Source organism: Condylura cristata, unplaced genomic scaffold (assembly GCF_000260355.1).
Source record: "Condylura cristata isolate star-nosed mole 26May11 unplaced genomic scaffold, ConCri1.0 scaffold00001, whole genome shotgun sequence".
Taxonomy (NCBI): domain Eukaryota; kingdom Metazoa; phylum Chordata; class Mammalia; order Eulipotyphla; family Talpidae; genus Condylura; species Condylura cristata.
The window spans coordinates 1,665,469-1,693,424 of record NW_004567102.1 but is presented as its reverse complement, the minus strand read 5'-3'; the positions used below and the strand labels follow the sequence as shown (position 1 = coordinate 1,693,424).

The 27,956-nt window shown below is 55.7% G+C and overlaps 1 protein-coding gene across 1 annotated transcript; it reads left to right on the top strand.

Annotated features, from left to right (window-relative positions):
• The first annotated feature begins 36 nt into the window (after window positions 1–36).
• IP6K3 (inositol hexakisphosphate kinase 3) lies at window positions 37–21,362 on the top strand. Its single transcript, XM_004673387.2, has 6 exons — window positions 37–115; window positions 9,119–9,457; window positions 15,680–15,890; window positions 16,819–16,994; window positions 18,001–18,176; window positions 19,994–21,362. The coding sequence occupies exons 2-6, from the start codon at window positions 9,259–9,261 to the stop codon at window positions 20,459–20,461; spliced, it is 1,230 nt and encodes a 409-aa protein (XP_004673444.1). The 5' UTR covers window positions 37–115; window positions 9,119–9,258; the 3' UTR covers window positions 20,462–21,362.
• The last annotated feature ends 6,594 nt before the right edge of the window (window positions 21,363–27,956 follow it).

Here is a 27,956-nt window from a genome sequence, read left to right as displayed (position 1 = left end):
CGGGACACTGCAAAGGCCCTTGCCCTGTGCCTGCAATCGCAGACACCAGAAGACTACTTTCCACTGGACCCTTCTACCACACATTCCCCATGGCCCCCCCAAGAAGGAGACCCTGGTGAGTGCTGCCTTGGGGGGCAGAGCTGGGGGCGGGAGCGCCTGGCTGAGCTCTTGATGGTGCTCATGTGAGCGGAGCAAGGGTCTCAGGACCACAGGCCTGTCTGCACCATGGAGGGAGGAGGTGTGGGCTGCCTCCATTGAGGCTGACCAGGGGGTCGCCCTGCGGAGGTGCTGGTGTGCATGACAGAGCTGTTGGGGCCATTCAGCAAGAAACTCCATCCGTGCTTCCCTCCACGGCTCTCCCCCTTCTCCTAGAGGAATGCTTACTGTCCTCTTAGGGTATCTAACTTCACCGGCCTCCCAAAAAAGGAGGAGGGCTGGGCTGAGCTGAGGCCCTGGGCTGTGAGGGCGGGTGCAAGAGCTGGAGCCAACAATTCCCCTCCACACTGGTTTAACCCTTAACAGAGGCAGCTGTCCCAGAAGACGTGGGCAGCACCCCTGGGGCCCAGAACGGCATGTTCTGTCCCCTCAGCTCCACCCTTCCGCTGGGTGTGGCCAGGAAACTGGATGATGTCAAGAGCTGTGGGCAGCAGCCTGGGGGGTGGAGAGGGGGAGTGGACATGAGCACTGGAGATGTGTCACCCCCAGGGGTCCCCATGGCTCTGGGAAGGGGCAGTCTAGGGGATCTTCTGGACTCTCCAGGGAGCTGAGCCCTGAACCTGAACCCACCAGGGGCCCAAAATCAGCCACATAGGTCTCTTCCCAGAGACTCAGATCCTGTAGGATAGGACCCGGTTTGCCATCATTTTTAAAAGCTACTGGTTTGTTAACCTTTCTACCGTGACGAACTGACAGCCTACAGGACAACTAAAGGGAATGATATACATTCCGTGCACCTGGATTTAAACAGTTGTTTAAATTATGCCATTTTTGCTTTGTCAAATTCGCTAATGTATTTTGCAGTAATTTAGGAACATCACAACATCCCCCTGGATGTTCCTCAGGAGGCTGTTACATAACCCCAATGCCATAACCCCACTAGCAAAACCGACGACTCCCTGAAAATGTCTACGCTCATTCCGACTTCAGATTTCCCCAGCTGCACCCCAAATGTCCTTAACACTTGTTTAGACCAGGATCCAGTTCGGGTGCATAGGGTCAGTAAGACCTAAGTCTTGCAGTCTGAAGCATCTGTCTCCCCCAACCCGCTCTGCAATTTTCCCCTCACTATATCTTCCAGCTGAACTGAAGGGCCGGTTGTCCCATGTGGCTGGCTCAGACAGCCTCCCTATAGATAGGGAAACTGAGGCCCGCATAGTATGAGGCAGAACCAGGCCCCCGGGGCACCTCCCCTGGTGCTTCCGTCTCCCCCAGAGCCAGCTCCTCCCCGGGGGCCTGAAAGATGTCTCCTGTGCGGGGTGGGGGGGGGCCACCTGTGGCCAGCAGCGTCCCCAGCTTTCTTCTGCTCTGACGAGGGCCCTTGAATGAATCCTTCCCAGGCAGAATCTAGGTGGCTGCTATTTGTTCACCAGAAACACAGGGAATAGGGGTTAAATTTAGAGCAATGGCGTGCGGGTGGTTCGGGAACTTGCTGGGGGAAGATGGATCAGCAAATGTGGCCTGCAGCCCCTCCCCTCATTCTTCTTACTCTCCCTTACCCAGCAGCAGAAAGGGCGGGAGGGTCCACCTGGCCCCACAGCTAGCTGAATGGCAGTAGATCACACTCAGCTCTGCTCAACTGTGCTCTCCAGAATCCTCCCTGCCCCTCCTCAGCCACCGACCCCGGGTTTTGTAGTCCCTCCCCTTGTGAATTGACCCAGGCACCCCGCTCCTCAGACCATGCCTCATTCAGGGCAGAACCCCCCCAACCCACCCCAATTTCCAGCCAGGGGACCTTTAGCAAAAGCAGACAGGCAGCAAGAGAAGGGACAATGGAGGAAAATCGACTTTGATTAAAAAAAAAACAACTTCTGAGCTCTTTAAAAAACACCGCCCCGGGGGAGGCGGGGACGTGTGTCCCTGATGGGGCTCTCTGTGGACAGGCCAGGAACCCAAGGTGTTCAGGGAGGACATTCCTGGCAGTCAGGCGGTCAGACGGAGGTGTCTGCTGGCTGTAGTTGGGTAGGAAAGACGCCACCCTGCCCTGGTGGTTCTGATGTGTCTGCTGCCGCCCTCTGCTGGGGAGAGCTCACCTCCTCCGTGAAGAGGCTCAGCTAAGCTGGTTGAGGGACAGTGGCCCCCTCCAGGCCCCCCCTCCACATCTCACTCATTCCACCCCATTATTGTGTGCAAAAGTCTTTCTTGCAACCATAAAGTAGCCAAGGAAAGAACTGGCAGAACCTTCTCTCTGACTCATAGGCCTCCTAGGCAGGAAGGCGTCGGGAAGGCCGTCAGGGTCTGGGAAATGTGCTGGGCTTGTGGGGGGCAGCTCCAGGATCTGGGTGCCCTGCGAGGGGGTCTGCTGGGAAGGGGCAATGTGCCCCTACTAGCCATGCAGGCCCACCCTGCCCGAGGACGCCAGGGCTGTGGACGCGGCCGGGACAAGCGAGGGCCCCGGCTCCCCAGAGCGGCCCTTCATGGGTGCTCAGCTCCTTGACTCATCTCTCCCCATGCATCTCCTGCCGGGGCAGCAAGCTTACTGCTGGTGCTTCTAAGGACATCTGTCAGTGGCTGAAGGGCCTCTAAACTAACAATTGCTGTATTAAACTCGCATTTGGTCCTCAAGCTGAAAGAGCGTTAGGAGATTCTCAATGTTACGAGAAAAGGAGAGAAAAAATCTCTCGTAGGATAAAATCAGTCCCAAAGTAAGTTTCAGCAACCGGGGAATATGAAATATTGCTCTGTGATTCTGGAAAGCGAGCATTCCCCGGGGAAACGGATGTCCTCCAAAGCCACATATTTCAGGCACGGTTGGCAAGGTGGCGTGCGAGGTCCCCGGCTTTTGGTATTGATCCCCTGGGATCAGGGCCCACACAGACAGAGGGCACATGTCCTGTGGCCCTCGAGTCATTTTTAGAATAGATTTTAAAACTTGATTTTTTTTTCTCCCCAGAAAATAATCTTGAGCCTTCCCAGCCTGGATGGCTCCAGATGATACACAACCCTCCGCCACGTGAAAAACTCCAAAATTCTCTTGCCCATTACGACCTAAGCGGTTTTAAATGGTTTTCGGGTCCTCTCATCTCTAATAGATTAAAAAAATGCTCCCTTGGGCATCACAAAGGCATTGACTGGTATTTGGACCAAACCTCTGGCTCGGAGAGGCCTGCAAAATGTACATTAGAGCTTCCGAGGCGAGAGGGCAGGCCATAAACCATGCTGCTTTTGAATCTACAGCCTGACACGTTTTGTATTGCCACCTTCTTTCACTATAAGCTGTTTCTTAATTATCTCCTCCCTAAGATGCGACCCCCCGCCCCCAGATTTATTGGGATGTGGTCCCAAAGGCTTCCACACCTCGGTGATCTCAGGAACCCCCTCCCCCTGCACTGCGTGGGGGTCAGACAGGAATCTGGCCGGTGTGGCCGGGTGCTCTCTCTGCCCCCCCACCACACACACACAGGGCGGCGTGAAGTGCACAGTGGCCAGGCCCTGCTCAGCATCCTGCCCCTTCCTGCCCACATACCCCGTCTCTAGCCTGTCTGCCAGCCTGCCTTTGACGCCTCTACCGCACACACGCTCCTGAGACAGGCCCCCCCTCCGCTCCCCGGGTGGGGGCTACATCTCTCCACCACCCCGCCACAGGCAACGGTAGATCTCTCCTAACCTTCCCAACTAGGACTTATTTTTCAACATAATTTTTCCCTACTAATAATCCTACGACACTCATTATACTTTAGTATCTGTTGATTGAGAAAATAGATGATGATGAAAACTACCAGGCAGTCAATAAGGCCTTTAAATGAATTTGTATTTCGGTAATCACCAGCTCATCTGCATATCTCTGAGAAATTATCGTGCTCCTGGGTAGGTCCTAGCTTTCTAGTCCTAGAGAGTGCTTGTGGTGGGCTGGCTCGGGGTCAAGCACTAACTGGCCCCACAGTAGAGTCTAGCACCTACACCCTGGCCATCTACACTGCCCAGTGCCTCGGGGAGCCCTGCCCGGGGGAGCAGGATGCCTGGGTGTGGCAGACTCGTGGCCAGGCAGAAGTTCCTGGAAGGCTCCCACGTCTGGTGGGAGCATTGGGGCATGGTCTGGAGAGGGCCTCGGGCCCCCAGAGCCTCACTTAGGTCTCAGGGCTCAAGGGGAGGCAGGATGGGTGCAGGCTTGGGAACAGAAAGACTTGCTGAATACTAGCTCACAGGCTCTGGACCCTGGGATCATTCTCCAACTTTCCTCCATCTGAAAAGTATTCTCTTGAGAGACGGTGATTGTAAGGCCAGTGATCCACAGTAGATGTTCAACAGGGGCATCAATAATGAACGATGACCACACGGGGATGTGTGAGCACTGATGGTCTGTGTACTGACTCGTGTGAGGTCGCCTCCCTCGGGGGAAGGGCCCATCCTGGGTGTCAGGCTGTGAGTCGGGGAGCAGTCAGATGGGACTGAGCTGTGCTGCATAACAAGCCACGACCCAAATCTCAGTGGCCTAGTAGGGCAGAGGTAGGTCTTTCTCTCTCCTGCTACATCCCCCAGACATACCGTCGCTCAGGAAGTCACTGTGCTTCAAGGTCCCCCGCAGCGGTCGGGGAGAGGATGTGGGGGAACCGCTGGCCCTTCAAGCTCCCCTCAGGAGTGACAGGCCCCTCCCAGCCACATTACCTCGGCCAAAGCGCATCTCGTGGCCACACTTTCATCAGGTGTGAGGGAAGAGCAGCCACACGTGTTCCCAGGGAGAACTCCCGAATGTTCGCGGACAGCCCTGACCACGATCAGGGTCAGCCAAACGGTCTCCAGACAGAGGGAGCCGACAGGCTTTATAAGATATAGGCCCTCAGTGATTCAGTCCAAGTGTGAACCTCCACAGTTTGATTTGTGGTTTCCTCTAGTACCGTCGCTAAAATGGGAGTGGTGAGTTCTAAAAGAGGTGTCTCCTCCGTGAATGTTAACGAGCACAGGTCTCGTGTGTGGCGGGGGTTACCTACACAGAGGTGATCGGCCGTGACGACCCGCAACGCCCTCAGCCCCCTGGGCTGGAAAGGCGGCCTGTCATCGTCTGGCACCACTGGCACTGTCGTGTTCCGCCTCTGGAGGCCTTGCTGTCTGTAGCCCGCCTTTCAGGCCAGGGAGCGTCCTGCCTCCCCGTGACAGGCTGGCTGTCACTCGGGTCCCACAGGACTGAAAAGCAGGGGCTGGGACTGACAGACAGACCGGGGACTCCTTTAACCACCAGCTCGGTGGTGGGGCCCATCAGAGAAATTAGCTCTCGGGTCTCCTGGAAGGAGGCCCAGAGTTAGTTCATTCAGGACATGACCCAGTGACGGGGCAGGAAGACACAGGGGCTTGGAGGTATGTGTCTACTGCTCCTGGGAGGAGGCCTTAAGTGATCTCTCAGGCTAGCTGCCCTTTGCCCTCTTCACCCCTCTCCCCACCTCCCTCCTTCATCCTCGTTTCTTGCATCCAGGAACTGCAGGGAAGGATACTGGGTGAGGGGCCTAGGTTGTGGGGCCCTGGAAGGTGTGGGCTGGAGAGAGGGACGCCTGACGCCCTTGGAAGCACTGGAGGGAGCCCAGGGCACCCAGCAAGTGTGTCTGAGAGGTTGTCCAGGTCAGGTGCCTCCCTCACCTTTGGGCACCCAGGCTGAGTCACAAGAGCCAGCCCTGGGAACAATCACGAGGTGACAAACCTCAGTGGCAGAGATGCTTGGGAAGAGGACGCCACAGGGCACTGCCAGCACCCTGTCACCTGGACATCACCCGCGCTGCGGCAGTGGGTGGCAACCAAGACCCAGAGCAGTCCCCCAATTTGGCCCAGGGGCCCAGCACTTTTTTTTTTTTTTTTTTGTGCATACAGAACTGGGATACAGGCCAGAGGCTCAGGGGCAGTGAGAGACTTCACGACTTCACCACAGACAGAGTGGGGAGCAGAACAGACAGATCGAGGAAGTACACTGCTGAGGGGAGCAGTGGGCGGGTCAGGAGAGGTCTGCCACGCCATGTGGTCACCTCAGGGGCAGGCGGGAATCGAACTCTTGCGGAAGTGGCTTCAGCTTCTTAGTGCTGTGCTTTAACCCACTGCGCCACCAGGGAGGGCCCTGGGCCCAACATTTTTAAAAGTACAGGATGGCTACCCAGCAGACCCCTCCCTGCCAGCGCCCCCTCCCCCAACCTTCCCACCCCCTGCCTCTCAGGCAGGAGCCTTTGTGCCACAGGCTGTCCTGGAGGCCCAGGGACTTCCTCAGTCCATCTCCCTGAAAGGCTTCAGATGAGGCTCCTGAGAATCTGACACGGGTTGGGGGGCTCTGGGAATGACACCACCTCTCAGATCCAGCTGACACCCCCGGCCAAAAGCCCTGAGAAGGTCAAGACCAAGCCCCAGCTCTAGGGGCACCTCCCCAACCCCTCTTGATGGTGTGTGGCAGTGAGGAACCCACCCCTCACTAGTACACCCTCACTGTTACCCAGCAGAGGGAGGGCAGGCCAGGGGGCCGTCAGGGCGGGGGAGCCCACACCAGGGGTGGGGGGAGCAAGAAAACCTGGGTCCCTGTCCCAGAACAGTGACTTGTAGGTGACCCTGGTCAAGTCCAGGTTCCTTGAGGCTCAGTTCCTGACTCTCAGAGTAGATAAACAGCAGCCCTAGGCTCTCTCAGCGTGGCGGGTACACCTGGGCTAAGGTGCCTGGGTTCAATTCCCTGCTCTCCCCAGGCCAGCTGGGCACAGGCAGGCGAGTTACTTAACCTCTCTGCATCTCTTTTCTTCATCTGCAAGATGGGCTGGTCACTCACTCTACATACCCCATAGGCACAAGGGGAGTCATGTAGCTTCCAGGGGCTGATCTGCATGAAGCTCCCAGGACACGCCCGGCTCACAGCAGCTCTCTGTGTGTCCCTGTGTTCTCATCAGCCCTTCCACCCTCCCTCTGCGGGTGACGTCCATGTTCTTCAGGCTCTGGGGGGAGACGGGGGCTGGGGGGAGAAGGTCAGTGCACGGCCCTCACCGCAGCACGAGCACCTGCGTGGACACTGCCTGGACGTGCCAGCAGAGCCGGCTTGCAGCGGTGGGGCCAGGCCTTGGTTAATGCTGGTCCCAGGGAGACGGGCGTGAGGGACGGGGCCCAGACTCCTTCTAGGAGTGGCTATAAATGAGTTTTACAACCTGGCTATCCCTGTGGTTACCAGAATTGCCTCTGCCTCCCTCTCTCTGGGGACAGGTCAGCTGATACTGAAGTGAGCCGGGCAAGAAGAGGCACTGGGCGGCCTCAGTTTTTCTCTCCCTCCTTCCTCCTTATCATCGCCTAGTGCGCATGTAGAATTGGTTTGCCAGTCGTGCTCTCTTGTGTAATGACCAGACTGGAGAGCTCAATTTACTGCTGATTTCCGACTTCTCTCCACAACTAGATGTCTCCTCCCAACTTTTCTCAGCTCCTGGGACAGGAAGGAGGGCGGACCTCTGTGTGGTCTTACAGCCAAGCCAGGAAGAGGCCTCTCAGGCACAGCCCCCTCACCACTAGGCGTCCGCCCCACCCCACCCGAGTGCTTACCCCAGAATCCCAACTGCCCAGCCTTGTTCCAATCTTACAGGCAGCTCTTCAAAATCTCCCCCTGCATCCAGCAAAGCAAATGTACACAGCAGAACTGTCCCCCCCCCTTCCTAAAGGAGCATTCTGTGGCCTGCCAAGCAGTAGCCAATGCAGGAGAGGCCCTTGCAGACGGTGAATGGGCCAGGCTGAGGCCCCTGGTACTGTAGACCTGGGTGGGTGGCAGGAGCCTCTCCCAGATGGGTCCTGAACAAACTGGTAGGTACTGCTGTGCACACAGCCAGTCAGCCATGCCATGGTTCTGGCTGAAGGTCACTAGAGGGTTAATCATGCACAGTGCTGCCCAGTCTGGTCACATCCTTGGCCAGGCGTCCAGCAGAGGCGAGGGTATTAATAACTCAGTGGTGACGGGCACCACTGCAGGAATGTGCTCTCAGACAGAACAAAGACAGCCAGAAGAGCCTCCCCCCCCCCCAGTCTCCCCAGCACGCTCCTGAGACAAAGTCAGGACATCTTTAGGGACCGCCTTTCCAGCCCAGACTTCCAGCATTCGCCTGAGGCCCAGCAAGCTTGCCCTGGGGGAGGGGGAGGGAGCAGCAGGTGGAAGAGGATGAGGCAAGAGACTGGAGGCCTCCCTTCCCCCCTTTCCTGCTGCCTTTGCTCCTGGCCCACAGCACATGGCAAGGCATCTCAGGCCTCACTGCCTCAGTTTCAAAGTGGCAGTGATGAGGTCTGACTTTCTACAAGCTAGAGCTCCAGGAAAACACCACCCCTCTGGCAGTGATGCCAGAAACAGTGGTGATGGCTCTGGACCTTGGACTAGCCTGCTCCCAGGTGCTATCTCAATTCCGTCCCTAACTCCATCAGGTGGGTATCGTTATTATCCCACTCTACAGATAGGGAAACTGAGGCCTAGAGCGATTTAGTAACTTCACACAGCAATGATGCAATGGAGCCATGACACAAATCTAAGGCGCACAGCTGCGCTACACAAAAATGAAGCACGGCTGTACCCTCCCACCCCTGTAAGATGCCGAGCACCCCCCCAGCAGGGAGCCTGCTCTCTTCCCGCTGGGCCTGAGGTCCGTGTTCCCAAAGGCAGACAACTGACATGAGGCTACGACAAGTCTGCACTCCGGAAGCTTAAGCTTCTCATCGTGTGCCTTGTTTGATGTGCTTTGATGTTTTAATATTTAAACCCAAAAGGTACAAAATAGTATTTAGTGAAAATGTCCCTCTCAGTCTTATACCCTGGAGGCAACAACGGTGGCGGGTTCCTTGTGACAGATTGTTCCAGAAATAATCGATGCCTATCTGCAGTCTCTTTTAAAACCGCCCGCGAGCTGTGGCTGACCGGGGCGTTCCAAGCTCCCGGGGCACCACCTCCCTCCCACCGCGCCCACTCTTCTCCTCTGCTTCCTAGAGGCCCCCCTGCCGAGAGCCCTCCGTGGGGACAGCAGCAGCGGCCCAGTGACAGCACCACACTCTGCCCAGGAGCCGCCACGTCTACCTCAGGCTCTCCTCTTGGGGGTTTGCGGGACGCCCCACCCCCCGCGCCGAAGCATGGTTGTGCGGGCAAGCATGGACTCCGGGGACGCCGTGGTGAACGTGCAGCTGGAGCCCTTCCTGCACCAGGTCGGCGGGCACCTGAGCGTGCTGAAGTATGATGAGCACACCATCTGCAAGCCCCTCATCTCCCAGGAGCAGAAGTTCTACGAGTCCCTGCCGCTGGCCATGAAGCAATTCACCCCTCAGTACAAAGGTGAGTGTCCAGACCCCCGCCGGGCTGGTCTGTGAGCTGTGAGCGCCGCACCTGAGCACCTGAGCTGTGGGCCTGGAACTCTGTGTGTGTGTGCAAAGGTTGCCGTGGATACGGGTCCCTCTCCTGAGGCGCAGCTGGCCTTCACCAGCCCAGTTTCTCTGACCGCCATCCTCCGAGTCTGGAGTGTGAGCTCACTGGCTGGCATCCCTACAGACAAGCTCAAGCCACCAGGAATTGAGAATGGGATAAAATGATATCCCATCCTCGTCTGCCCCACTGGGGCAAGCCGGTCTACACTCTGGGAGTGACATGCCTGGGTCCCCTGACCACAGCTGAGTAACAGGAAAGGGGGTGGGGGCTCCCTCAGCTTCCTCTGGAGCCCCCAGGGAGTGGTGGCAGCCTCGGGCCTGGGACAGCGTCGAGGAGCTGCAGCATGGAGGGTAGAAACCAGATTCCTGCCCTCCTGCGGTCAGGGGGTGGCTGTCCTCCGGGTGTATCTGGGGGACTCAGTGCGCTGTGGCGCCAGCAGGGGAGGAGAAAGCTGGATGGGAAGGTCTGCGGTTCTCAGGCCTCGGGGCAGGGGCGGCGGCTGCCAGGATCCAGGGCCATTTCGTTCACACCCAGACTCCACTAAAGGAGGTTCAGAGGGCTCAGCGCAGACAGCAAGCCACGAGCCCTCAGTGGGATGCATGTGGGGAAATGGTCTCCTTTCAAGGATTTCCAACTACCAGCACCTGCCCTGTTTCCTAAGTATCTGTAGTGAAGGCAATGGAAACATCTAAACGCGTCAGTCAAAATCTCACTTGTATTTCAGTGATGGAGAGGACTGGGAGGGATGGGGCCTCTTTGCCTCGGTGTTTTCGGTGTTTTCATATTTCTCAAGGAGAATCTCCATCAACCAGTTTGACCAGTCACTACCGATGTGTGTGTGTGTGTGTGTGTGTGTGTGTACACACATATATGTAATATACATTGTGAGTAAATGTACATATATAGTGTTTAATGCATGTCCCCACGCCACACTCCAGACCTGTGATTCAGAATCTTGGGGCCCGAGCCCAGGAATCTGTATTCAGCACGCTCTGGACTGACACCCACTGGTAGGGGTCAAGGCCTAAAGCCGGGAGCGCAGCTCCTGCCCTGGCCTGCGGGGCCAGGCGCAGGTCACGCACGGAGAGCTAGGGCAGCTGGCCAGCATGTGGCCTGCACAGGCCTCCCCTGGCAGCTTCTGGGGTCAAAGACGCCGTTCCCCGCGGGTTGTGGGTCACTGCCCATCTTGTCAGGGCATCCACCAGAATTAACATCTGTCTTTTCACCACTACACTGAAGGAGTGGCAGGATCTCAGGTGGTACTGGCTAAGGAGTAGCAGGATCTCAGGTGGTACTGGCTAAGGCGTGGCAGGATCTCAGGTGGTACTGGCTAAGGCGTGGCAGGATCTCAGGTGGTACTGGCTAAGGAGTGGCAGGATCTCAGGTGGTATTGGCTAAGGAGTGGCAGGATCTCATGTGGTACTGGCTAAGGAGTGGCAGGATCTCAGGTGGTACTGGCTAAGGAGTGGCAGGATCTCAGGTGGTACTGGCTAAGGAGTGGCAGGATCTCAGGTGGTATTGGCTCTTGGCATTTCATGATTTTTCAATACAGAGCTGAGACTGCATGCCAGGGCAGGCGCTGGTAGACTGGGAAAGAGGCTGGTCCATCCGGGCTGGGTGCGCCACCCCGGGCTGGGTACCACCCATGCCGATGCCCTTCCTGTCTCCCATCTGCCTCCCATCTGCAAGTGTCGCTTCTTCTGGTGAGGGAGGCTGTCACCACTCTCGGGCACCCTTGGGGCTGGCCTACTATTCAGAATCTCCCACTTCCCTCTTCAGGCTGTGCACTTCCCCGTACCTCTCCACTAACTTACTAGAGTCATTTGAGCCAAAGTGTCACAGCTCCAGTCGTCAGTGACAGCAGGATGCTTCAGCCTCTGCTTTCTGGCTTCACTCAGAAAATGGAGTTTCCCAATAAGTTGGAGGGGATTGGGTCAGAGAACCACATGACACCCCTCAGGTGAAGCCATGTAGCCCTGCAGAAGCGAGGGGAAGGAGCGCTCTTGGGCTGAGGCAACACCCCAATATCATGCTTTAATGCATAAATGCTGATTCATTCACTGGTCAGAATATCACCCACATGGCACCAGAGCCCAGGAAGCACCTGAAGAAACCCAAGAAGGCACTAGGAAAAGGCCCAGAAGGGAGACCCTCACATTGAGATGCCGGGGCAGAGTACAGAGGTCACGTTTTAGCTGGGCTCTTAGACTGTCAGGCTTGTTTCACCCCGAAGAAAAGCACTACCAGCCAGCCCTGAGTGTTCACTCAGCATCCAATGTGACTAAGTAGTTTCCATGTACTAACTCACATTCTCCTCACAACACAGAGATAGGTTCTGTTATCCCCATCCCCAGGTGAGGAGGCAGAACCACAGAAAAGTTACCAACTTGCCTGAGGCCACACAGCCATTGATGGCAGAGCAGGATTCAAAGCCTCATGTCTGACTCCTGAGCACGGGCTTTTCCCAGCCACCCACCCACTCCACCCACTGTCAAAACTGAAGAGGGGGACACCTCAGAGCTGGCGCTCAGGGGCCATCCAGACCCCTGAAGGAAGGGACGTGACTTGCCGAGGGTCACTCAGTGACCCCAGGTCAATGCCCACAAAGCCACCACAGGGATCTTGCTTTTTCTCCTGAAAGTAGTAGTTCCCCCGGGGAGAGGCCTTTTCCAAAGAGACTGCCACAGGCCAAAGTCCAGCTCTTCCTTCACAGCACCCGAACCACAATGGTATCAGAGGTTTTGCAGGGGCATCATCACCAAAGCAGCCTCCCCAACAAGCCAGGAGCTCACCATGGAACTTCTGCTAGGCCCCTGGGCTGCGTCCCTCTGCCTCTCAGTCTGCCTGTCAGCTTTGGGCAAGCAAGGACATACTCCCAGGTCTAATTGGTTAACAGATGAGCCAGATTCATATTACAGACAGTGGCGAATAAATGCTCTCATGAGCTTAAAAATAAATACATGACAGAATATTTGCAGGGGCTGGGGAAGCCGCTCAGCCAAACCAGAATTGCTGAGATGCTTTGGGCATGTCAATCAGAGCATAAGTACTCTTGCCCGCCCAGCTGGCATGATGGCAGGTGGAGGTGTTGGGGGAGGGCTGGTGAGCAGGCAGACAAGCAGGCTCTCGCTGGGCCCCCCGCCCTCCGCTCTTCTGGCCAGGCTGGGGCCGCTGAGTGCTGGGAGCCCATGGCCTCTAAAACCGAGTCCCCACAGGCCGGCAGGGCAAGCTGAAGGACAGGGACACTGGTTCTTGATAAAAGAACCGAAGCCCCAGGGAGTCTGGGTTCCCTTGCGGGCTGCCCTGTCAAGGGCAGGAACCAGAGATGGTCTGCAAGGCGGCTCTGCTGTGGCTCCCAGGCTTCAGGGGCGTGGGCTGGGCTGAGCCGCAGAGGGGTGTGAGGAGGGAGGGAAGACAGATAGACGGAGACACAGAGCCAGCCACAGGCACGAGGAAGACGGAGCGAGAGGGCAGGGACATGGCTGGCTGTGTAGCGCTGACAATATGAGAAATAGAAATGACTTTGGGATTTTATTGGTTTTGGGTTATTTGCACCTCTGCTCACTTCCATTTATTTAGACATTCAGAACTGATGAGCTCAGACAAGAGCTGGAGCCTGGAGAAACCGGTGAAGGTCAAGTTGCTTGTCCTTTCAGAGAGGCCTCATGGGACTGGGGGTTCCCTGAAGCTGGTTTCTGGCAGGTCTGCTGCTAGAGCCTCGCAATCTGGGCAGGAGGAGGTGCTGCTGACGGTAACTTGAACTTTGCAGGATCCAAAAGGGTCTTGCCTTTGGCCGGCACATCTTCCTGGGCTGCCTAAGCAGCTGGCTCTGAGCTCCCACAGGAGGAACACATGGGGCAAATCCTGGGGTCTGGGAGTGGTGTCCAGATCTTTCCCCCTAGAATGAACACAGCAATACTTCTGCCAGAAGAAAGAGGGCAGGAAATACAAACACTGTGTCCTTGAGCTTCTCGGTGCTCCAGTCTTCTGGACTGGTGACCCCCTGACGAGGTGGGGGAACAGGACTTCCCTGTTGGCTCCCATGGAAAAACAACCAGAACAAATGTTACCGGGGACACAGCAGGAGTGTTCCCCAACCACACACGAGTAAACACAGCAGGATGACAGCCAAGTCTCCCGACAAAGTCCCTGGCCCCCGTGACAGTGTGTTCCCATCTTCCATGCCCATGGCCAGGGAGGCCTTCTTAGAGCACCGCCCTTACCGACCGCGTGACCTTGGGCAAGCGACCCAGTTTCCCCAAGCCTCGGGGACCAAGTCAGCTGCCTGGGTGGCAGCACACAGGGCTGGCACACAGTAGGTGCAGAGGACAGGCAGTGGCGGTGACGAGGCGGCGGCACTCCCCCCACCTGCCGTCAGCCCCACCTGTCCCAGCAGAACAGCTCTGCAGGGCTCCGTGGAGGGATGCGTGCTGGGCTTTCAGGCAGGTGGCAAAACGCCAGGCTCAGTATTATCATTAGTATCATTATCTCCCAGGACATGGGGGCCCAGGATGAGCAGAGGAAGAGCAGTATTTTCAGGAGCTAGAGAGTCCTGCAAGTCAGTCTTGGGCTGCAAAATCAGGGCGCTAGGAATCTGAGATGACAGGGCTGGCCCACCGAGACCACTGAGCTGGGCACCGACAGCCCTTACGAACGACTTGCTGAATTACAGAGCAGCTCTGAAAATGAGTGTCTGCACCAGGAGGGCCAGGAGGGCCAGGAGGGAGGGGAGCCCGGACAGCAGCTACCTTCACTGCTGGGTCAGTGGAAACTAGCACTCGTGCTGAGAAGGTGACCAAGCGGCCAGGGGAGGAAATAAACACTTTGACGGATGTGATTGCACACAACTTACCGGCTCAGTAACAGTTCCAACAGAAAATAAGTGGTATACCTCCCGGGGCTTACATGAGGACAACTGCCAGAGGGACTCCTTGCAGACGAGCGTGCAGGACTCAAAGGACAACCGGGCAGACGAGGAGCCCGGGACTGGCGGCCCTGGGTGGGAAGGGTTGCGTGAGGGAGCAGTGGAGCTGGTCCGGCGAGAGGAGCCCTCAGAGGCACACAATGGCGGCAGGCCCTCACAGTCTCCCCCCATCTCCTGCCGCTGCCCCCACTAACCGAACCATCACTTTGGGGGGGCGTGGCAAGGAGGGGATGGAAGCCACTGGTCACAGGGTCAGCATCTCAGCACAAAGCAGGGTGGAGACAGTCTGTGTGGGCTGGTCAGGGAGGGAGTCAACAGCTCACAGCTGTGGGACGTAAAGGGCGCCAAGGGCTCCAGAGATCTGGTTCTCAAAAAAACCACTGGAGTGGCTAAGTCCCAGGCCCCCACCTCAGCAGAACTCTGATGCACCCCTGGAGGGTCTGCACTCTGCCTCCAGCCAGAGGAATTCAGGGGGTAAGGGGTGGGGTGGGGTGGGGAACATGCCACAGCTAATTACCCGCCCTGGCCCATGTCCCAGAGAAGCCCAGTTAGCACAACTGTGCCCTGGTCTCCTCACACTCACTTCTACAACCAGTGAGTCACGCCGAGAGCACACGCACCGATGGTGAGAAGTCGGGAGTCTGTTTTACATCAGTTACATCCCACCAACACTCCCCGTGTGCTGTGCGACCAAGGAGAGCCAGAGAGGGGGAAGCCAGTGAAGGGGCCCCAGACTCCTGGGCCCCAGAGGCTGTGTGAGCAGGGCTCCCTGGAAGAGGCTGGGCACGTACAGATAAACAGGGGAGGAGAAGGGGGGACGGGGTGAGCCCCAACCTCCATCTGCGGCTCTGAGCCGGGCCTCTTTGCCAGGGTCCCAGCTGGGGACTGTGTGACTGACTGGGCGTGCACAGAGGAGCCGGCACCCAAGTGCACTGTGTACGGGGCTGGTTTCGTGTAAAGGGGCAGAAACGCGGACGGAGGAGGCCAGGCGGCGCTCTGGGCAGGCTCCACAGCTCTGGGAACAGGTTCCGGTTCAGGGAGCCGCCGGCCAGCCCCCACAGCTCTTCGGAGCGGGGCCCTGGAGGAGGGGGAGGTTGACCCTTTCCGTCGTGCTACAGCTCAGGAGGGTGTCGACAGTCCACTCGTCCACTTGCTTGCTCGGGAATCTTGCCTGATGCGCGCCCGCCCCTCCCGTGTGTGCTCTGCAGGCACCATCACCGTGCGCCTCCAGAAAGACAGCCTCGGCCATCTCAGCCTGGTTGCCAACCCGCCCCAGGAGGACAGGGGCTCCTTCCAGGTCTCCAGGGAGTCGGCCGTGGCGATATGGCAGTCACTCCAGCAGACCACGGCGGGCAGCAGCGGCGCCCGCCCCCTGGCCCAGTGGCAGCACGCCCAGCTGGCGCACTCGCTCACAGAGAGGTGAGGGCCGGAAGGCCGAAGCGGGCCAGGCTCGGGCACTGCTCCCCCTGGGCGGGGGGCGACTCCCGTTAGGGCCAGGGCTCAGAAAATGAGATTCAGATGAGGGCTCTGCTTAGCATGGCCGAAGTGGCCAAAGAAGGAAAGCATTTCTTTCCTGCCGCTTCTCGCGGAAAGACCCGGGTGCATCTGCTCAGAAGCTGAGGCATGTGCAGAGCCCGCCACAGAGCAGGCCTTTGGTCCACATCTGTCCAGTTAAATACCTGTTTCACTGGGACCATGCAGTGGGTGTTGAGGGTTTGGGGGGGGCCGAGGGGGGCGGGAATCTGCTGAGCAGAAACCCCAGAATAGTTGACATGAAGAAAAAATGTGGCCAGTGTGCCCCAGAAATCCCCTTCCTAGGTGGGAGGCACAGGAAGAGGAGAGGGGGCCTCAGATGCACCGGCGGCCCAGGGCGCCCAAGGTCTCCGGAGACATCTCCAAGACCTCTGATGAATGTTAGCTGACCTTCCTCAGTGGGAAGGGCTCCTTGGGGATTTTCGAAACATTTATGGGAAACGAAAGGCAGCTCACACAATGAAAGCACCTCCTTCTCCCGGAGAGGAGAGGACCTAATTACGCCTCCCAGCTCAGCCAGGGGAAGCTGGTCCACGCTCCCTCCATTTCACAGACAGGGAAGCCAAGACATGGCGGGCGGGAGGGAGAGGGCCCCAAAGCCCCGTGATTCGCACCCCCGTGGCATTTTCAGGTCCCCAGCAGATGACGCCACGGTAACAAGCGAAGGCTCCCAGTCTCCCTACTCTGGTGGGGCCGAGGTGCAGGATGGGAGGATGGGCACTTGGCGGCCTGAGGGAGTCCTCAGAGGGATGGGCACCGCTCCCCAGACCTCTGGCCACAGCGGGCCCCAACTGCCTGCTTCCCTCCCCCACAGCCCAGCCACCACGCTCCTGAGGTCCGAGTTCCACCTCAACGCCCAAGTCTCCCCCTTGGTGGAAGATGGCGAGGGACTCCAAGCCGAGAGGAGGAGCTTTAACCCGTGGGGCCTGCACTGCCACCAGGCCCACCTGACCCGCCTGTGTGCCGAGTACCCGGAGAACAAGCGGCACCGTATCCTCGGGAAAGAGGGGGTGACAGGCGCAGGGCCAGGAGTGGGAAGGGAGAGGGGTGCGTGCAGGGAGAGACGGATGTGCGGGAGACTTTGAGGCACAAGCCCTGAAACTTGGGAACTGGAAGAAATCAAGAAACTCCCAAAAAGGATGGGGAAGACAAACTGGAAGTTAAGCGTAACACTGTCCTGGCTTGGGCAGTGGCCACGTCTCTACAACCTGAGCATGAGGACAGGGTGGGCTTGGGTTGGGGGGAGGGGGTGACGCCTGGGCAGGGAAGGAGGGTGACTGTCACCCTCCAGCAGTGGGCTCAGTGGGCTGGGTGGATCTCCACACCGCAGCCTCCCTGTCTGCTGTGGAACTGATGGCAAGAGAAGGGGAGTGGCTCCCTCTGAGAGACCTGCAAATGAGGAGGACTCTTGGGGGACCCCCCCTCCCTCTCTGGCTGCCACAATCTCAGAGCAAATTTAGGCTTGAAATGTCCCTTTGTCACTACCGGGCTCCTTCCTGCAAACGGGTGGCTGCTTTCACAGTATTTACTAAGACACATCTGCAACCCTAATCCCTAAGAAGCTTTTGCAGGATAATTACTCTACTGAAATTAATATTCCTGCAACTCATCTCCAAAGCGAACATCAACCCACTTCTCCCAAAAGGTATTGGCCCATTCAGTGACTCGAGGTTTTAGCCTTATGATTTTCTGCCATAAAATGCAAATTGGGCATGGCCTGCCAGGGATTTCACACCCGCATTTAAATTTCAGCCTCAGAGCAAAAAAAGAAAAGAAGCTCACATACTCATAAACTCCCCCTAAATAAATGGACTTATTAAGGCAGGCTGCAAAGCTAATACCTTGAATTCTTAATAGCGATGATGGCTCGTCTGTAATGAAAGAACTGGGCACCATGGTGGTGGTGGTGGGGGGGGGGGGGCGGGGGAGGTCTCCGCCTGCCTCAGGGAGCCAACGGCCTCCAGGGGTGGTGGCCTCCCTTAACCCAGCATGACAGGCTTCTTGTTGCTGGAAAATGTGGTGTCACAGTACAAGCATCCCTGCATCCTGGACCTGAAGATGGGGACCCGGCAGCACGGGGACGATGCGTCCGAGGAGAAGAAGGCCCGCCACATGAGAAAGTGTGCGCAGAGCACCTCGGCCTGCCTGGGCGTGCGCATCTGTGGCATGCAGGTGGGTCCACGGGCCGGGCCACGCCACTGGGGAGCAACAGAGGAGGTACCCAGGCACCGCTCTTTCACCAAGGAAACGCATGCCCTGTGCTAGGGCACCCCAGGTGCTTTTAAGCACCTTTCGAGACAGTGGTGTCAAAAACCCACCATTTTTAAGCTAGGCCTCAGGGCCTTTGGCAGCTGAAACGTCCCACCGTGGCTGCAGGGGTCCTGCCATGTTGAGAGCAGATCTTTGATGACAGTGTGTGAGCAGGGCCGAGGGAAGAACTGAGAGAAAGCCGCCTGCACTCTGTGGGCGGCGCGCGGGCCCCTGAATGATAAAGCGAGCTCTCACCTTCTTGGAGGCGCTGAGCCAGCCTGCCCTTGGAATTCTTATGAGCCCTTCCCTCTCCTTTTACACCACCTGTGCTGCTGCTTTTTGCTGCCTGTTCTGGTTAACAATGTGGGAAGGTCTTCACCCGCTACACCCGGTAAGGGAACGGTTAATTTTTTGATCGCCCAGACGCCACGCTTCATTTTTGCCTCTCCGATGTGGCTGTGGCAGGGGCTGAGCTGAACAGGAGGAAATGAGCTTTCTCCATGAGCTCACCGTATAGTCTCTCTGCTCACAGTTAACCCAGGACGGCTTTCAAGGTAAATACAGCCTTCCTTAATTGAAAGTGCCACCCTTAACGCTGGGTGTTGAGCCTATAAATTTGCTGCAGAGATGTCCCTTAGAAGACTGAGAATGAATGCAGTCCTCGAGAGAATGGAGTACAATGACTTGTGCTGTAAATGAAACCTCCCTCTGGACCTCAAACCTTCTGAAATTGACCTGATTGATTTAGAGAGTGATGCCCGTCATGTCTTTACGACGGCTAATTTAGCAACCCATCTCCAGCTCTTCGAAGGCAGCACCAGGGCCTTTTCCCGACACTGGTTTCCCATAAACATATCCTAATCTGAAGCAGGAAAAACCTGAGAAGCTGCCTTGGCCTGGAACTGCAGCCCTTCCCCGGTGTGCCAAGTCAGCCTCTGGCCATGCCAGCCGCCTGCCTCGATTCAGACTCTGTGCTGCCTGTGCCACCCGAATGAAACGGGGGTGGCTGCCGCTGGCCCCCCGTCAGCCTCTCTCCTCCATCTGCTCTCTTCTGGTGGCCAAGTCATGACAGGGGAGGGGAGAGGAGCTGGTGCCAGGGAGAGGTGCCACGGGCCCCACTGAGTTGCTATAAAGCCTCCCTTCCCCTGTCTGGGCCCCTCATCCCCCCTGGCAGCCTGAAAGCTCCGCCCACACATGTCCTGGACTTTTTATCTTCAAACATTTCACCCCAGTCTACCAAGAGTCATTCCTGTTTCCTGAGAGTCTGCAGAGAAAGGACTCTAAACTTTGGGAGATTTTTATCTGGTTGGCTTTCCAAGGCCACTGGCTGTCATTTCAGATTCCCACTAAAGCTTCAGAGCTTAGGTTTGCTAATATTTGAATTGAGGAGGGCCAGAGGCCAGGATTTAAATCACGACTTGGAAGTTGACGCTGGGAATTCACAAAAAAGGAGATCCCAAACCTCCTCGTGGTGGGGAGGGGGTCACCAGGATAGGGTGAAGCATCTTTGGGCCTCGGGTCCCTATAGAAGGTTTGCACAGAAAGCGCTTTACAATGCAAAGTTTCCATGGCGCCTAATAAAAATAATCATCGATCGGTTGGTTTCCGTCACTCCTGCCTGCCCCGTGTCTCCTGGAAACCTGTTTCTGTAAGTTAGCTCATGCTGCTGTGACTATAGCAGCCGCGACTTTTCTTCAAAGATTGTAACTCTTCACATTGTCTCTTCTTTTAATGTTAAGGTCTATCAAATTGATAAGAAGCAGTTTCTTTGCAAAGACAAGTACTATGGAAGGAAGCTCTCGGTTGAGGGGTTCAGACAAGCCCTCCATCAGTTCCTGCACGACGGCACCCGCCTCCGGACGGAGCTGCTGGGGCCCATCCAGCACCAGCTCCGGGCCCTCCTCTCGGTCATTAAGAGCCAGAGCTCGTACCGATTCTACTCCAGCTCCCTCCTCATCATCTATGACGGGCAGGAGCTGCCAGCAAGCACCTCGGGCGGCCCCCTTCCCCAGGAGGCATTGCACCCGGCCCCTGGCAGCTCCCCGGGAGAGCTCGCCAAGGTTGACATCCGGATGATCGACTTTGCTCACACGACGTACAAAGGCTCCTGGAACGAGCACACCACTCACGACGGACCAGATCCGGGCTACATTTTTGGCCTGGAAAACCTTATCCAGATCCTGGGGGCGATTCAAGAAGGAGAATGAGATCTGCCAGGTCCACTGGGATTCTCCTAGAGTATCTGTCTCAAAAGGGACCTCTTAGGAGGTAGGGTGGTCAAGACACCCTTCGACGTCTTTGTCACCATCATATCTACATTCAAAAGTCCTGCCTAGACGTGGCAGGCTGTCCTCGCTGCTGCTAAGGAAACCAGTTCTGGAGCAGATTCCACGGGTCCTGGTACCTTGCACGAATGCTGACAGGACAGTCTGTGTAAACGGGCCCATTTGGCAGTTGATCCGGGGATGCAGCGTGAGCTAGCGACCAGCACTGCGGTGAGATTCTGGAGTATTTGCATTCAAAAACGCTTTGCTGTCGTTGCAGTCCTCACAAGCTGTGAGGCAAAAAAATCTTACTTGAAGAAGCCTTGAGGAATGAGTTCACAAGTTCAGCTTTCTGTTGGCATGGGCTGCCCGCCCAAGGGCAAACAGAGCCAAGAAACACCTCTTCCTCCCTAAGAGGCGTTTGAGGTGGGGCAGGGTGAAGAGGAACAGAGCTGCCCACCTCCTTTGCACCCAGGTTCTGAATGGACAGCTGAGACCCCGTTCTCCATTTTTGCCCACGGACGGTCCCGACAGACTTCCTATTGCCTGCTGGAAGCAATGATTCTGCCAGGTTCCAGCCACAAGGTGGCTCTGACCATGAAAAGCTGCTTACGGTGGGGGTGTAACGCACATGAGGAGAAGCCACGTGAAATACACTCTCCACTGTCTTATTTATTTATTGGGGGGGATGGGGTGAGGGAAGAAAGGAGCCAGGAGGACCCATGAAACCTGGCACAATGTTTACAAGATTGGTGGACAAGTGTAAATATGGAACTAAGAGTAAACAGTTCTAATGAATTCCTTCTTCTGCAGTGTGGAAACCTATTACAATGCCCTTGAGTCAAGCACTGAGATACGTTACCCAATTAGGGAAATAAATTTGTTAATAAAATTGCTGAGGTCACCCGTGATTATTTGGTACGCCTTATTACCCTTTCTGTTCGCGTATTCCGATCATCTCACCGTACGGCGGTTCCAATTTATGGGCGACTAGAGCATACAGCAGGAATACTTCGCTGATTTCCTGCAGTCTTTTGGGGAGCCAGGGCGGGTAGTGGTGGCTAATAAAAGATCTGCGTGTAGCTCTTCAAGGCAGGCACCAGCTTGGAAGTATGTGGTTCTTTCATTTGAAACTTTTGCAATGCGAGATTAAATAATGTTTGGATTCTCGTGGTTAACTGCCACCACCTTTCCAAATATCCATATTAATAGAAGGGAGGTGTGGACTGAATAATAAAGCACTTTTATTCAATGGCAGGATACATTACATGGATTGGAAAGAAAGTTAACTTCCCTAATTACGTTCGGTGGAGGTAATGACGCGACTCATGGGCATGTTCAGTGCCCACAGTGGGGAGAGCTGAACCAAGCATGTTGGGGGGGGGTATGAGGGAGTCAGCTGAAAACTAAATATTGCTAATGACAAGAAAGAAGCCCTTAATACTGCTTTTTCTAGGCCACTTCCTTACTTAAGGACTCGGTACCACATCAACCAAATCCAGAGCTCCCTGGTTTAGTTTCTGATTCCTCCCTCTAGTTCTCAGCCCTGGGTGTTGTGGGACCTGCCTGAGCACAAGGTGGGAGTGATCGATGGCAGCGGAAGCCCTTCAGGGCTGCCACCCTCGGAGCCCTGTGCGGCCACCACTCCCGGGGCGCCGCCTCACTCCTGCCAGGAGCTGCTCTTTGTAGCCCACAGCACCTCCCACGTGAGGCCGCCTTCCCGCTTGACAAATCATGAGAGGCCCCGCCTGCATCGCCACCTCTTTCCCCAAAGAGGTCTTGAACAAAAGTGTAGTTTACTGCGAGAGACAAGGCTGGCTGTGGATTTTAGACTGTGCTGACTGATCTTGTGGACTCAGAGAGAGGGCCCCTGTGGTCTGGAAATTTGCATAAGGCTTTGCAGCTTCAGCAGCTCAGCCCAATAAGCCCACCCAATTACCGCAAGTTTGGACAGATGGAGAATAACTGAAAGTTACAAAAAGAGAAGATGATGGGTGTGTGTATTTGACCTCCAATCTGAGCTTACTTTAAAAATGGCAAAAGCGGCCCTCCCTGGTGGTGCAGCGGGTTAAAGCACAGCACTGAGAAGCTTAAGCCACTTCCACATGAGTTGGATCCCTGCCTGCCCCGGAGGAGATCCACATGGCGTGGCAGACCTCTCCTGACCCGCCTTCTGCTCCCCTCAGCAGTGTACTTCGTCGATCCACCTGTTCTGCTCCCTGTTCTATCCCTGGTGAATCCTCTCACCCTCTGCATCTCTGGCCTGTACCCCAGTTCTGTATGAATAAATAAATAAATCTTAAAAAAAAAATGGCAAAAGGGGGCCCTCCCTGGTGGTGCAGCGTGTTGGAGCACAGCACTGACTGTGGCTGCTTCAGTGCAAGTTCGATCCCCTGCCCTGGAGCTGACCCACATGGCGCGGCAGACCTCTCCTGACCCACCTGCTGCTCCCCTCAACAGTGTATTTCAGTGATCTGTTTGTTCTGTTCCCGACTCTGTCTCTGGTGAATTCTCTCATGGCCCCTGCACCTCTGGCCTGTACCCCAGTTCTGTATGCATAAGTAAACAAAAATCTAAAAAAGAAAATGGCGAAAGGGGTGGGAGAGCCCTAGACCTCAGCCATCAGCAATGTCACTTGTACTGAGCTGCAGTTCCCTGCTGATCTCTTTGCTAAACACTGTAGAAGATCCAGCTCTTGGGAGCTTGGATTCTAGTTGAGGAGGCAAGAATAACAGCAATGAACTGAAAACCACCGCCCCAGACAGTAACCACCAACACAAGAGTAACCTGTGTGCTGCAGAGGTTCAGCCCTTTTGTGGAAAATTGGAGTGCTGAGAGCAGAGACATCACAGAAACCACTAGAAGAAGGGAGACCTCCAGGGCCTTGATGGGTAACGGCAGTGAGAAAGGGCCGAGGGACTGCAGGATGGGCAGGGGACGGAGAAAAGGAAAAATCCAGCATGTTTACAAGTCTGCGGTCAGACCAGTCCATTCAGAAGGGGGGTTTTGTGGCTGAGAGTAGTAGAAATGTAGAGAACTGGAGTGGGCCCAGATGGTGGAGCACTTGAAAATCTGGCTGAGTAGTTCATTCATTTGTGGTTTCATTAATCTGTCTTCTTTCCATTCACCCATCCAACAAATGTTTCCTGAGTGCTTGATACATACAGACAGCACTCCGTAGGGCCTGTGCAGGAAACAGGGAAGTGTGAGGATCTTGACATCATTTTTAAGAACCTTATGATTCAAGAGAGAACAAAGACTCTCATATGAAAATACACTGGTGCGTGGGCCCTCCCTGGTGGCGCAAGGGTGTGTTAAAGCGCAGCACTATGAAGCTCTCCGCAGCCACTGCAGCACAAGTCCGATCCCCGACCCACATGGCACAGCAGACCTCTCCTGTCTCACCTGTTGCTCCCCTCAGCAGTGTATTTCAGTCCATCTGCCTGTTTTGCTCCACACTCTGTCTCTGATGGATCCTCTCACCTCCTGCACCTCTGGCCTGCACCCCAGTTCTTGTATGCATAAATAAATAAATCATTAAACAAGAAAATACACTAGTGCCGCGGCAGGGAGCACATTACCCAGGCCAGCAGCTCTCACGGCCTTGCACGGTGATGGTGGAGGTGGTGCTTGGGTTGTATCTTGAAAGGCAATTCTGAGAAGTGTTCCAGGAAAAGGACCAACATTCTCCCCAGGGAACCTCAAGTGGGCTGTGCTGGCCACAAGGGGTTGATGGACAGGGGTCTGGAAAAAGTCTAAGATGGAAATGGAGAACCCTAGCATATGAGAAGCAGAAGGAGCCTCTGAACCATCCACCTCTACACCCCTCCTGCCTAGGAGCCTAGGAGCCTCAGCTGGCCTCCCACGCCCAGAATGGGAAGCTGTCTTCTTTTTCAAACTGAGTAACACAAAGATATTAGTCAGGCCAGCTGCTAGAACAAACAATCCCCAAATATCAGTAGCTGAACATTCCAATCCAGTCTGGTAGGCAGAGAGCCCACAGAGTGCTCCACTCAAGCAGCCAGGGGCTCCTTCCTTCCTCTCCTTCCTTCCTATGGTACCAGCAACTTCAACCACAAGGCGTAGGAGTCAGATGGCAAGGGCAAGGCACACCCACATTCCAGGAGCCGAGCCCCGATGCCAAGGTCTGAGATGCAGTGTAATTATATGCCTGGGAAGAGGAGGAAACGGGCTTGATAGCCAGTCTCAACTAAGCCCTTTTCTTCATAATCTTCATGTCCAATTGATACCTCACATTTTTATGGCTCATAAGGAGGGAGAAAAAGCAAGCATGAGGTAGGAGGGGGTGGCAGGGTCCCGGCAGGCCCAGGGTTGCAGGTTCTCATCCAGGCCCCTCCCTGAGCCATGTCCTCGTAAGACAAACGTGCCCAGAGTGCAGGTAGACTAGCCTGCCAGCCCCTCTACCTCGCTTTCCTCATCAGTCTCCGGGCGCTCTAATTTGGCCCTCAGGGCAAGGATGTAGAAGAGAACTGCTCCTCATGTCCCCATGCAGAGGGGACCAGGGCAGCCCCGGAGACAGTCACCCGGCCCACCTCTGTCCCTCTGGTGTCCCCCTGTGTGATTGAAGAGGAAGCTAAGGAGCAGACTGTGTTTGTGGCTCTTCCATCATGCAGCGGCATCAGGCCGCCCTGGGCCTCTGGGCAGCACCCTGGCAGCCCCATCACTCCTCCCGGCTGCACGGTGCCCATCACGCCACGCTGGAAAGAGCAGGAAGCAGTCTAATAAAACAGACGCCAAGGCACCACTCATCAGCAGCTCTTCAAAATGATCTATACTTCTGACTTTTGATTTAAATCTGCATGCTCTGTGGCCAAAAACATAAAATAGAAGATGAAGGAAAGAACTAAAATGAAGGTGTGGGTGCCAAGAATTAGGGGGGTGGGGCAGGGAGGAGCAGAGGCACAATGGGAGTTGAGCACCCGCCAGCCGGCCAGGCCTCCTGCAGCCCGCCCAGGCCTCCTGCAGCCCGCCGGGTTGGGTCTGTTTCCTGATGCCTCACTCAGAACTTCTCCCCTCCTGTTACTAAGCTGCCCTGGTAGCGGGTGGGAAGTTTGAGAGCTGATCCCAGAACAAAGTCGAAATCGACCTGCTCCAGGCCTGCTCCAGGTTGGTCCTTCACCATTCTCCCCTCCCATCAGCCCCAACCCCCAGCCCCACCCCCGGCCTGGAAAGAGGAGCATCTTCCCCTCCACTGACACTGTAATGTCGGCCGTTCTCTTCAGGGCCTTCCAGTGCAGGGACACTGCACCAGGACCAGTGCAGGGAAGGCGGCAGATCTCTGGGGTAGGTGACAGGATCCGGGGCTCTGGTCACGTCAGGCTGCACTTAGACCCCAGTGAGGCCTGACCCTGCGCCCCTCAAACACCTGGTAGTTGGGGGGAAAGCCCCCCCTCCAGAAAAAGGCAGCAACTGGCTGCCAGCGTGACCCTTCCGTCCACCTGTACACAGGGGGCACTAAATGACTACTTTGATGCAAGTCCAGACCCGCTTTTTATGGCAACGTATCCGGGTAGTGCAGCCAATCATTTCCTCCAGTTGAATAAGTTGAAAGAAGAAAAACGAGGCGATCGTGCCCCACAATACAGCTAAGTATTTAATTCCTTTTTAATGTTTACATTATTAACACCAGCATTACAAAACGATATTTTTACTTTCAAGCGATTTAAATGTGCAATTCGGTGTCTCAATTACTAGGATCATTATAACTTGAAAAACTGAAGCTGCCAGTGCTCCCTCCTCCTTCCTCCTCCCCCTAATGGTGCCTGGTTTCTATAAAGAGCGATCAGGGCTCCATAAAGCCCAAATACCCATTCCAAATGGATGGGGAGGGGCAGCCCTGCTGGGGGTTTCCAGGAGCCAAAGGAGGCTGCATTCATTGCGGAATGAGTGACAGCCGGCAGGTGGGTGTTAAAATGGTCATCAACTCCCTGAGGGGCTGGCAGAGCCGAGCCACATTCCAGGCAGTGCTTATTAATGTGCCCAGAAAGGCGCTGGGTGACTGACAGGCTGGGGAGACCAGACTGGCTCCACACACCCACAGGCGAGATGGGGGTTGGGTGCAGGTAAAACAAGGCCAGAGAGGCCCCCCAGAGCCCCTTGGGAAACTACAGGTTTACAAAAACACATCCTGCTGGCAGTTCATTTGATCACACAGCAAGGAAGCCAGAAGAGGTGCCCTTACCAGCGGTGGGTGGGGCAGGATGGGTGTCAGTGCCTGGGTTCTGGAGCCAGTCACTGGGGGTCGAGTGCAGGCTCTGCTGTTTACCAGCCAGCGGCTTGGCAGGTCCTCCGCCTTGGTTTCCACCTCTGTAAAATGGGCATCCTGGTGGTATCTGTCATTGAGCTATGGCAACCAAATGAGTGATGTGCAGAGGGCATTTAGAAGAGTGCTGCCACATAGCCAACGCTCATGGGTGTTCATTTATCACGCTAATTCCCATTTTAAGAGGAAGAGACTGAAGCTCAGAACAATTAAATAACTCACGGAAGGCTGGCTGCTCCAAAGATCTTGACCCATGCTGCCCCTTGGCATAAAAGACCTTGTAGCCCCTAGGACGTTCAGGCCTCTTTCAAACATGAGCCCCTTCACATTCCCTCGTTCTCATCCCTGACCCAATCAGTGTGGACCCAGCACCCTGACTTCATCGCCCTCAAGCACATCAGAAAATATCTTGCTTATTTATTTAGGGACATAATACCTAAGAAGCACTATTATGTCTGCTCAGGTGTCATCCATCTCCCCCACTTAAATGAAAACCGGACCCTCCCCCTGGTGGCACAGTGGGGTGGGTTAAAGCGCAGCACTGAAAGCAAGCCACAACCCTTTCAGTGCGAGTTCAATCCCTGGCCCTGAGGTGACCCCCACGGCCCCACAGACCTCTCCTGTCTCGCCCGCTGCTGCCCTCAGCAGTGTACTTCAACCATCTGCCTGTTCTGCTCCTCACTTTGTCTCTGGTGAATCTTCTCACCGCCCCTACACCTCTGGTCTGTACCCTGGTTTTATATGAATAAATCTTTTTAAAAAAAATGTAAAACCCAGGGGATCAGGGCCCTTGCCCATCTTATCCAACACACAGAAAGGCATGGGGCTCACTTGTGGGTGTGCGATCTACACAATCACACAAGGCCCTGTGGTCTAAGGGACCCCACACTTGTCTCAATGCTCTTCTGTCACTGTTTTAAATTTTTAACAATTAACTTAAAAAAAATTATTTAGTTATGCATACAGAACAGAGGTACAGGCTAGAGGTATGTGGGGGATAGAAGATTCACCAGAGACACAGGGGGGGAGCAGAACAGGCAGTCTGACTGAACTACACCGCTGAGGGGAGCAGTGGGCAGGTCAGGAGAGGTCTGCTGTGCCATGTGGGTCACTTCCCTGGCCAAGGATGGAACTCATACTGCTGTGGCTGATTGC